This window comes from Crocodylus porosus, unplaced genomic scaffold (genome assembly GCF_001723895.1).
Source record: "Crocodylus porosus isolate Cpor-Errol unplaced genomic scaffold, CroPor_comp1, whole genome shotgun sequence".
Lineage (NCBI taxonomy): Eukaryota > Metazoa > Chordata > Crocodylia > Crocodylidae > Crocodylus > Crocodylus porosus.
The window spans coordinates 34,012,104-34,023,690 of NW_017728931.1; the positions used below are offsets into that span (position 1 = coordinate 34,012,104).

Sequence of the window (11,587 nt, forward strand, 5' to 3'; positions counted from 1 at the left end):
TCCCCCACAAAAAACCCTGCACTCACCAGTTCCTGCAGCAGCTTCGGGGCTTTGGGGGACTCATGCAGAGCCCCTCCACAGCACGGGGCAGTGGGAATCGCTCCCCTGTGGGCAGAAACTGGTGAGTGCAGGTTTCTTTTGTTTTTTATTTTCTTAAAGGGCCAGAGCTGGGGTGGGTGGGGCAGCCATTACCAGAGCTGGGAGAGCGGGCGAGGAATGAGGCCTGTGTGATTTGGAGATCTGGCTGATTCGGCAGCAGCCAAATCACCAAATTGATTCAGAACAGTGATTCAAATCACCAAATCGAATCACTGTCCCCTGAATTGGCTGAATCCGAATCTGAAGCAAATACTAGCTGTTTTGCACAGGCCTACTTCCCACATCTTATTTGCTTGTCAAATCTGAAACAGCAGGAGAAGCAACAAAGGGCAAACTTGAAAATGACTGTCTCTTCCTGCTTCTCCACAGATTCCTATGGTGACTGTTCCAAGCGACACACAGGAATATTTCTGCCAGTCAGAAAAGCACAAGAAAAGTGCCAAGGGAAATACACTGACAGATCAACTACAGCAAAGCATTTTCATTATCTCTTCCTTTGCTTTCACATGCTTCAACCTTCTACTATGGCCTCATGGAATGAGTGTCAGCCAGGATTGTGCTATAGATAATCCACTCACAGAAACACAAACATTTTGCAGAACTGCAGGTGTAGCTGCCCAAGCTGGAGGGCTGTATTTCTTTCAGTCTAATTTTCTGAGCCCAAAAGGTTAATATTATTTTAGGGTTACTTCCTGACCTCATTAATTGGAGACTTGAAATGCTGTAAGAACATGGGGTCTGAATTAAAATGATCTCTATAGGGATACATACATTTTCCTAATAAAAATGCGGCATTTCGTAACAGTGAGAAATTACCTTTAGGAAGTCTTGGAACTAAGACTGTCCTATAAACAGAAACCAAATTCTCATAAGAGAGGGCTTAGATTATTGTTTATTTGCTGTAGAGAATAATGAGAAACGAATTTCATCATGCCTTGTTGTAATAGGTTAGCCAAAACTGTGATGGGTAGAGGTATGTTTAGGGTTGCCACTTCCAAATGTTGTCCTTCACAATAAGACTGTTGTGTTTTCATTACAATGCAGATGTCATTACAATTCAAGGTAATATCATGACACTGATGATTTTGTGTTAGCCCTGCAGAAGTTTTGAGATGCTTTTTAATCTTTTAGAACCCTAGACAGACCTGTCAACTTTAGGCTTGTCCCTAAAATCTGATGGGGATAACAATCAATCTGGCCATCCTGAGCCAAACCCATACCTAATATAATTCCACTGATGCCAGTGACATTATGCCAAAGAGGAATTTACCCCTGGTTTTTGTTTGATTGGTTTTGGTTTGATAAACTGGATTTGATGCACAATAAATATAGAAGCCCATGCTGAACTCTTTGTGAAGCTTTTGTTGGCTCCAAGGTTGCCATCACTCTAAACAGTACAGTAAACAAAGGTACTTGCCTTGAGGTTAGATACCATGAATATGAAGACTTCTTTGGAGGGTGATTCTGCAATACAGAATTGCTTGCACTTGAGAGGCGGTCTCCTGATCTAGCACAGAACATGTCTCCATGACTTCAAGCAAGCCTGTCAGGAGAGCTCTCCATTTGCAAAAGAAATGCTTGGAATGGGCTTTGCAAGCAGCTATTTCTATCATTCACAGATCAAGCTTGTCAAGGTTCTACAGCTTTGTATAAGAACAAAAAGATCAGCCAGGAATTCTAAGTCATCCTTAACAAAACTGCTTTACCTTTCAATCTTTCCTGGGCCTTTTTTTCCTCCTGTCACTAGTAAATTCTGATGCTGAGGGAAACGTCACACCACAACAGGGTTAAATGCCCTTCAGCCTGTTGCTACTAGGAAAAAAAATCACCTTTGACTTGAAATCTCCCTGTTCCTCCTGCCACAGCCAGTCACAGTTTGCCTAATATGATCTCTGTCCTATGGGTAAAAAATATGCTTGTAACAAGACAACAGAGATGCATGGTTGCTGAGAGACTACAATGGACGTGTGGAAATGAAGTTGTGTCTAAAATATGGTATTAAACTCAAAGTAATGAAAACCTCAGCTAACTCTTTCACTTGTAAATACAAAATTCACTGGAAAGAGGAATTCATGAGGTGTCACTCAAAAGCATAGCTTTGATCCTCTAGGCTAGGGACAGACATTCAAAAAACTTGAATTGATTCATTTTTTGCAGGTTAGTGAAACCTGGCTAGGTAGAACTGGTTTGAAACCAGACAGACATTCTCTCTGGACTAAGGAAATTCAGGCACATGCCTGCAGTGAATCAGGCTTGAAGCCGGGGGGTGCTAGAACATCCCTCCCTTCCCTTCTGCAGGGAGTTGTGCTGAAGGGGCGGTGGCCAGGCCCCAGTAGGACTCTCTCATTAGGGAGGTCTGCCTACAGGGTCCCAGGCTTTTCCCCTCTGGCTGCTCAAGGGATGGGAGTGTAGCCAGCCCCCAACCCTGGGCTAGCACTTTGAGGCAAGGTGGGGGGTGGAAAGGGGGTGCAGTGCATGCATCTGTTGATGATACAGAGCTTTTCAATCTCTCTCCCTGCTTCTTAATGCTGTCTGCAGCAAACTGATGGGCAAGCAAGCCAGCTGGGGGCTGATAGAGATAAGAGTCTTTATCACGCAATTAGTAAAACAATGGCCTCTCTCCATTACTTCAAACTACTTAAATAGCTGACCAGCTCACCTGTCGATTAGCTCCAAACAGCCCTAAGCAGTCACTGTTCTGTCCGCCTGCCCCAGTGAAATTGGAGAGAGAGACACACACAGACACCTCTTGGCATTAGTTAGCATACCACATGCCGAGGGTCCGTAGGGCTGGGGTCCATGGTGTGGGAGAAGGGAGAGGGGGTAGGGCTGGGGAAGCCAGGTAGACCCTGCTGTGTTTGCAGTCTCTGCTGGAGCCCTACACAGCATACCACAGGCTGGCTATGTTCCATGCTGTGGCAGAGAGGAGGAAGGGATCCCTGCTTAAGCAGTGAGTGGTGAGGGGAAGCGGGGCATGGAGAAGCCAGCAGACCTTGCTGTGCCTGCAAGTCTGCCGGAGCTCTGGCCAGGGAGCAGAGGGGAGGGGCCAGCATTGCAGTGGAGCAGAGACCCCCACCCAGTCCAGAGTGCATGCTGGGATGCTGGGGGACTCTGATTTAACTTAAACCAGCAAGGGGTCTGGGACAGACATTGCATAAACTGGTTTGACCCACATCATTTAAGTCTGATACTACATTCAACCAGGTTTATCTGAAACTAGTTTCAGCCATTTTCAAGCTGGTTTATGTGCACTGAACATCATGATTTTACAGGTATAAATCAGTTTCTTATCACTTAAACCAGTTTATGTGTAATGTCTGTCCCTAGCCCTACTGGAATAAGTGGGCCCACCTCATCTGAACCACTTGAGTAGGCCCTTAACACCAGATGAAGAACTTGTTTGACAAAGGTCAACTTTCTTCACACAGGATTTAACCTTATATTTCAGCAAAATATGAGATAATCACTACTTTTCTATTATCAGTACAAATTTGGAAGTCCTTACTTCAGTTCCCCTCAGGGAAATCTCTCATTTAAATTAATAGGCCAAATCCTGAAATTGTTACTTAACTTTTCATGTGACTCAGCAGATGTTTTGTCTTACATGAGTTTGAAGAGAGAGTCAATGAGAACTTCAGTATTTGGCACATTTTTAACAATTTGAACTTCAGCTTTCCTGGTTTCTCCGCCTGAGAGATTGCTGTTAGGGCTGTGTGAAATTTTGGCAGACGTTTTGTTTTGGAGGTGTTTCGGGCCATTTCAGAACCTGAAACACTGAGTCCAAATTGAAACGGAAGGCTCAGAAACATCTCTGAAATGAAATGAGGCATCCAAAATGTTTCAGAACTGTTTCGGAAAATTTCAGCGTTTCGGAGATGGGCTTGCAAGGAGACAGCTGTATGCTGCTGCCCTATTGTGTGACTTGGCTCTGCAGGGAGCAGAGATCTGCGCTAGGGGTCTCCTTGCTGCCTCTGCTCATCCTGCACTGCCCTGGGGACAGGGGGCTGCACCGGGTGCGCAGCAGCAGCGAGGAGACCCTGACACAGAACTCTGCTCCCTGCAGAGCCAGGTCGTGGGGCAGGGACCAGCTGCCCTGCTGTGCAACCTGGCTCCGCTGGGAGCAGAGATCTGTGCCAGGGTCTCCTCGCTGCTACTGCCCGCCCTGTGCAGCCCTGGATCTTTGTTCCCTGTGAAGCCAGGTTGAGTGGCAGGGACCAGCATGTTTGCTTGCTTCTCTGCACTGCTTCCCTGCCCCGTGACTCAGCGTGACAGGGATCAGAGATTTATGAGGGGGTCTCCTCATCTGCATGGAGGGCAGTTGCCCTCCCTTTCCCGTGGATGAGCCACCCATGGCCCTGTTCTGGTCCCTGCTGGGCGCCTGCAGCCCCCGGCTTCAAGCCCCACCCAGTTGGGTAGGGCTGTGAGAAACCCATTTGAAACAATTTGGAGGATCTGGCCAAAACGAAACAGATTTGGCCAAGGCCAAAATGAAACAGGACAGTGATTCAAAACAGCGAAACGAATCACTGTCCTCTGAAATGGCGAATGCGAAACCGAATTGAAACACAGCTATTTCGTACAGCCCTAACTGCTGTCAATAGCATGTTAAACTAGAGATTGGCCCATGCCACAAAACTGCAGATACAGATCTGAACTAATCTAAAGTCAAAGACTTTTCACTTCCAGGGTTTTGGATTGTGCTCATAATGGGCACGTCTGGGAAAGTGCTGCTGTCAGCCTGGATTTAGATGTGAATTTTAAAACCACTTGCTTCTCATTTTGTTGGTGTTATGAAGCACCACCCATCTCTCCGGTGCCAGGAATTGTCTGAATGACTCCTGAGAAAGATCTATCTTCCTTTTCTCTGAGATGTAGGTGTTTTTGGGGAGAGGGGGGAAGGGGGTGTAAAGCCCCTTCCCATATAAAGATATAATATCTGATTCTCTATTACGCGCATGATCAGAGGTCAGGAAAACAGATCTTATGATGACAGGCTGAGAGCCATGGGACTCTTTAGCCTGGAAAAGCACAGGCTCAGGGGTGATCTGATGGCCACCTATAAGTTTATCAGGGGTGACCACCAGGATCTGGGGGAACGTCTGTTCACCAGAGCGCCCCAAGGGATGACGAGGTCGAACGGTCACAAACTCCTGCAAGACCGTTTCAGGCTGGACATAAGGAAGAATTTCTTTACTGTCCGAGCCCCCGAGGTCTGGAACAGTCTGCCAGCGGAGGTGGTTCAAGCACCTACATTGAACACCTTCAAGAGTAAATTGGATGCTTATCTTGCTGGGATCCTATGACCCCAGCTGACTTCCTGCCCTTTGGGCAGGGGGCTGGACTCGATGATCTCCCGAGGTCCCTTCCAGCCCTAATGTCTATGAAATCTATGAAATTACTGTTGATCTACTCATATGCAGTGCAGAGTACTAGTTGCAGGCAGTGATCCACAGCTGACCATTTCCAGTGGAACTTAAAACAGCAGTGGGCTATTCTAATTCCTACCAGAGGTGTATGGTCCACATTAGTGAAAGATAAGATATACTGGAAATTTGCCCCAACAATTTCCCTCCCACCCATGCCTGAACCCTGAAATACCCTGGCATATCCACTCTTCCCCCTACAGTCTGCATAGAGCAGAAGGTGTCAGAGTAGAATCTTCTCCTAGCCATCACTGGCTAGCTTAAGGCCACTCTGCCACATGCAGACATCTACCTGAGAAGTTGAGTATCTATGGAAGTGGGTTGTTTGCTCAAATACCCTAACCATGTTCACACTAAGGTAATTCCATTTTGCTAGAATTCCCTCTGGACAAATCACCCTTCAATTCTTTAACATTCCTACACTATCTCTTTGAACTTTTAAACAGCTAGTACATTTGACCCCAAAGGAGGCTGCATTTTAATGCTAAAAATGCATTCACTGTACATTGCATTTTACCATATACAATATACCCTGGAATAAGGATGAGTAGAAATGTATGATTCTAGCAGTGGAAAATTTTCACTGCTAGAAGGGTTTCCAGGCAGGGAAGCAGTACAAGTGTTCAGTCTGCAACTGTCTCCTCTCCCCTGATCCTTAGACCTTCCTGGTACTGGGGTGACTCAATCTGGGAAATGTACTGGCAATTCTCCCAGAGAAACTGAAAGGTCTGTGCATGGCCTAAGATAGCACCATGTTTTGAGAGACAGAATGAAGAAGAAAAGATCTTTCCTTGTAGTAAGCATCTGAGTGGCAGCAGCTAGGGAGCCAAGCCTACTTTTCGTTTCATTTCCTATGCATGGAGTACAGGCTCTACTTCTGCTGTTGCCTAGTAAGTGGAAGAAACTGCTCTTACCATATTTCTTTCATATAAAGTACACTACAATTTCCAGCAGCTGGTTTTTGGAAAAATGCTGGGTTATATGCAGAAAAATATGGTATATAGGCCATAAAGTTCTTTAGGATCCTTTGGGATATAAGTCAATTGCAATATTTGTCTATAAATTTAACTTTATAGATGCAGTTGTCGTTTTTATTAGCATTGTACTATTGTAGCACCTAGGGACTCCATTGTGTTAGACATTGCACAGACAAAAACAAAGAGCCAATCCTTGCCCAAAGAACTTGCATCTAAACATAACACAAGAGACAACAAGTGGACCATGGTAGACAGCTGGAGTCAGCACAAGGAAACAATGTCTCATGAGATTTGTGAGCTATGTAATGATACAGTTCAATTTAAGGAAAGCAAATGGCATATACAATACACCCTGGCACACAAGATCATTTACTACAGATAGTGACAACCCTTGACTGGTATTACTGAGCCAAATTTTGCTTTTACAACACAGATTACAGGAATCTTGGGGTATGCTTACGCCTTTGAATTCTTCATTGTGCAGGGGAATACGCAGACTACTACTGTATATTCCCTACCTCTACAGGGTAGTTCCAGGCAGTGACACATTCCTTGAGTCTGCAGTGTGACCCACTTTTACATAAGCTATTCGGGAGGGACAAAGAAGACTCCTTTTGCCTGCCCCTGTCCTAACTGCTCCCACATAAGAACCTGCTACACCACAGCACAAGATATCTAAATACCTTGCATAATACAGCCTACTACATTTTGCATTGTGTCCAAATCCTTTATATGGGGCACTAAAGAAAAAAAACACATATTTGTCCTGCCTAAGGTATGTCTATACTAGTGTAGCATCTTGCCTAGAACTGGAAAGGAGTAGCATAGAGGAGGGCAGCCAATGCCATCATTAACATTTTTATAATAGGAAAACCCATACAATGTGCAGTAATCAGAATATGACAAGTAGGACAAATCCATTAATCCTGACAAAAGCCTTGTGCACAGAGTTGAAAACACACCCAGAATTCTGAAACAGAATCCATTATTTTTAAGGAGACGGGGATTTTAATACTTAGGAGCTGATCCTCCAGTTCTTGATGCCAAGAGGAACGCTGATGTGAGAAAAGCATACAGAATTGGGATCAGGTATCTCAATCCCTTACCCATTTTATTAATAATGCTTGAATATTTTAAACCTGAATAAATTATTAAACCAAAATGGCTTTATATTATATCTAATACTTGCAGTTTGTTTTGCACTTTGCTCTCTTAATTAAAATAGATTAGTCAGTCTCACTCTTTGGTTTCCATGCACTAGAGCGATGTTATTCAATCTGAGATCCATCATGAAAGGAGAGCGTTTAATTAAGAAAACTATTTTCATTAACAATTTGTTTACAGATTTCATAGCAACAGCTCTCTTTATGCTGGATTAGATTTTGATTTTTTTAAGCATTATGTATTTCCAAAATCTCTCCTTTGGGATTCAGATTCAGTCTGAATTTACCTGCTATGACCAATATCAGAATCTGTCCCATTAGATTTCATAATCAACTTTCCATTTATTTTCTCCATTAAAGAGCCCTAAATTTACACTTAAGATGCAGGGCCTTAACCTTTGAAATGAATCCTGCCCACAGGAGGAGTAATACATGTTTGGACTGTAAAAGTACTCACGCCAATCTTGCACCACAGTTTTCTCCTTCAATGTCAGCTCCAGCCACATTGTCTGTGTTTACAGACTCCGTCTCACTTGTGGGCATGCTCACTATGATGGACAAAGAAAAGAGGAGAATAAAGAAAGTGTTGACAATCAGGTAAAAACCCTCTATTAGTAAATTATGATACTAGAGGAACCAGCTTAGCAAAAGGGCTCTGAGTAGCAGGATATAAGCCTTAAGTAGCTTGCTGAGTGACCAGTTTAGACCCTTTAGACACAAATCCCCCAATCAAATAAAAAATGGGTTAAGTGCAGCTGCTCTCCTCCCTTCTGTGAATTGGCTCTTTGAAGCCTAATAAACAGGTTCAATGGAAACTGAAGGGAAAATTCAGCAAAACCAGCAAAGGGAGTTTCACTGAATTCAGTGGAACATTAAAAAAAGCAGTCTTACACTTGTGCAGGCATACATTAAACACATGAACATTGGTGTTGTGGTAGGTTGAAGGCTCATGGAAAATACCAAATTGATGACGCTTCAGACCAAAGTCTTCTACTTATCCTAAAGGAACATCCAGCATAAGCAGCAGAGATGCAGGCCTCCCTCCCCACTCAATGTGCCTCAGCCTTGCAGGAACAGGAAGAGCCCCACAGTGAAGACAGAGTAGTTTGGTCTTTACAGCCCGTTTACAGTTAAATGCTTCTGGTGCTACTAACAAAGAGGCTAATAAGAAATGACTATTTGTGTGAATACTGCCTACCTAAGAGTCAGACTGAGTCCACTAGTTGATTTTATGAATGCCACTGAACAGCCATTAGTTGATAACAACCTTACATCTTCATCTACCCAATCTGGATTTGAATAAGTGATTGACTTCGTTGTTTTTATTTACCCCCTGAACCTTTTATTTCTTCTTCAATTTCCGCTCCCTCCAAGTTCCTTCCTGCTTGTCCCTTCCTTGAGGAGTTACAATAAAACTCCTTAGCATCTGATTGTCTGAGATCAGATGCAATATAAAAGAGCCTCTTTAAATGTGCCTTTCCTTCTTTCCTGCCCTGAGTGCACAAAATGAATTTGAAAACAAAGAAATGACTCTTGAAGCTCAACAACATATGAGTTGGATAGGTGTCCAGCTTTCAGAACAGTAACAGATAGATAGCTAGACATATCAGATGGAAAGGCACCTAATGGGCTCTTACAACATGTTTTATGTTAATAAGAGTATATATTTTATTGTTGCCATCAGAGAAAGTGCATAATTAACATCTGAGGACAAGTATGCCTTGCTTTTCAGCTGGGCAGTTGCCCAATAGGCGATATGACCAGGCCTTCTTTATGCACCTGGAGAGATATCTGAGGACCCTTCCAAACACAACCTGCATTTTAGCTTCATAAGAATTATAACAGAGATGCTTCCTAAACTGTAGAATTTTCCCGTTATCCCAACCCAATTATCTCAAGCATCTATATGGTATTTCAGAGCACTGCACCACCAAATGCACTGTATCTTTCCATCATACAAGTGCTCCTAGCTTAAGTCTTTGGAGAGACAACTTAAGAAGAGAAGGGGATTCATATTATGAAGCATAACAAATAGGCACCTAAACTGCAAAAGAAACCAACACACATGGTTAACATTTTTTTTCATACAGACTGACCACTCCAGGAAAACAAAACATTGATATTTGGCATGTAAATCAGTTATGAGGCGAAGCACTATCAAAACATATTTGAACTTGATTGCAAATGGAAAACAGTTCTGAAGACATTAGCAGGAGGTTGATTTGCAAGAGGGCTTATTACCTCAAACACAAGTACAGGATGCTGTGCAAGCAAATGGAAAGAGCAAGATACACACATGTATAAATATACACAGATATTATATCTATCTCTCTCTCTATATATAGATATATATACATATATATACACATATACAGACACACAGACACAGATACTATAGATATATATCATGCACGTGTGTGTGTAATTATATATATATCTATCTATTTATATATAGATAGAGATATATACATATAGATACACATGCGCACACATGCGCTCACACACACACACACACACACACACACACACACAAACAGACACGTGTTATGGACACAGAACGCAGTGAAACATTACCATGGGTTTCTGTGGAGTGACTAAACCAAGCAAACTTCCCTTTCTTCTTATCAGGCAAGCCAGCTGAAGTGCTTCCTTTCACAGACAAGATGGTCAGTGTCAAGTACCAGGAACAAGACATCAATAGAGAACATGCAGCCAGTGACAGGCAAAAGAAAAAACAAGGAACTCAGCTTACACATATGACATCCACTTCTGTCTGAAAACTTCATCACATGAATTAAAATACAGAATGAAGAACAAAGGCATGTGGAAGTATGAAATACTGCAACATACATTGTCAGAGGATATTCCCCCCTTGCTTTCTGTTCTTTGTTATACCTGAATCCTGGAAATGTCAAATTATTGAGTTAAAGTTGTGGACCACATCTTTATCTTATTAAAGTAAAGGGCAAAAGTCTAGTTTGTTGACTGTTAGCTTAGTGAAGTCAATTCGTTAAGTGAGGGGCCTTACATAAGTAAGATGACTACAGTTGTTCCTGAGATCTATAGCCATATTAAATGCATTAGGGCTGGTGTTTCAACCAGCCCAGGTTTGAATGCACATGCACTGAATTTCCTACTAACTGCTCACAGGAGTCCCTTCTGCATGGGCAATAATGTTGTTGAAAGTTCTTTCTGGATGGCATTGACTGCAATCCTGCTATTTTTTTTTTCAATCTCTAGAAATTAATACTATTTATCAGCTAAAACCAGAGGTGTTGAACCTCAGTGCTTTCCCCAAATTGGAATAAGACTGATGATTCTTTTTTTCTCCACCTCAGGTCCCATGGTTTCCACCTGAGGTTAAATTTAGTGTTCACTCACTGCTGCTGATTTGAGACCTTAAGAATCACTCTACACTCCCTAACTCTTATGCAGTCTAGTGTAGGCAGGTCTGTCTGTCTTAAATTTGACTAGACTGAAGCATCAGCTACCAGGAGTGGGAATATGGCCAAGGATCAGCATAGTCTGTAGTCTGTTGCAACTCACTCAATGGTTTACGGTATTTAGTGAATTTTTTTCTTTCAAAACACAACATAAGTAGAAAATCTTAGGGGCAATAAACACTATAAAAGGGCAATAAATACAATAGAGACAGCAGAAGAGGAATCGTGGCTGGAGACCTGCGCTGGAGTTCTAGGTCTACTACAGAATCTCTGGGCAAATCACTTAACTTTTCTGTGCCTCAGCTTCCTCATCAGAGATTAAGGGAATAATCATATTCATGGACCTCAGGAGAGTTCTGTAAGACTTACAGTTTCATAGTTAGTAGGGTCGGAAGAGACCTGAGCAGATCATCAAGTCCAACCCCCTGCCATGGCAGGAAAGAGTACTGGGGTCAAACGACCCCAGCAAGGTGTTCGTCTAG

The 11,587-nt window shown here is 43.0% G+C and overlaps 1 protein-coding gene across 3 annotated transcripts in view; it reads right to left on the reverse strand.

Annotated features, from left to right (window-relative positions):
* The window catches only part of CACNA1C (calcium voltage-gated channel subunit alpha1 C), a 651,860-nt gene that overhangs the window by 143,516 nt on the left and 496,757 nt on the right, over positions 1-11,587 (reverse strand). For 2 of the 3 annotated variants that reach the window (XM_019544553.1, XM_019544552.1), the window contains exon 10: positions 8,120-8,210. In XM_019544553.1, coding sequence (XP_019400098.1) covers positions 8,120-8,210 — 91 coding nt within the window. Of the gene's footprint in view, positions 1-8,119; positions 8,211-10,236; positions 10,312-11,587 lie in introns of all 3 variants that reach the window. The other variant, XM_019544551.1, reaches the window with a different exon arrangement.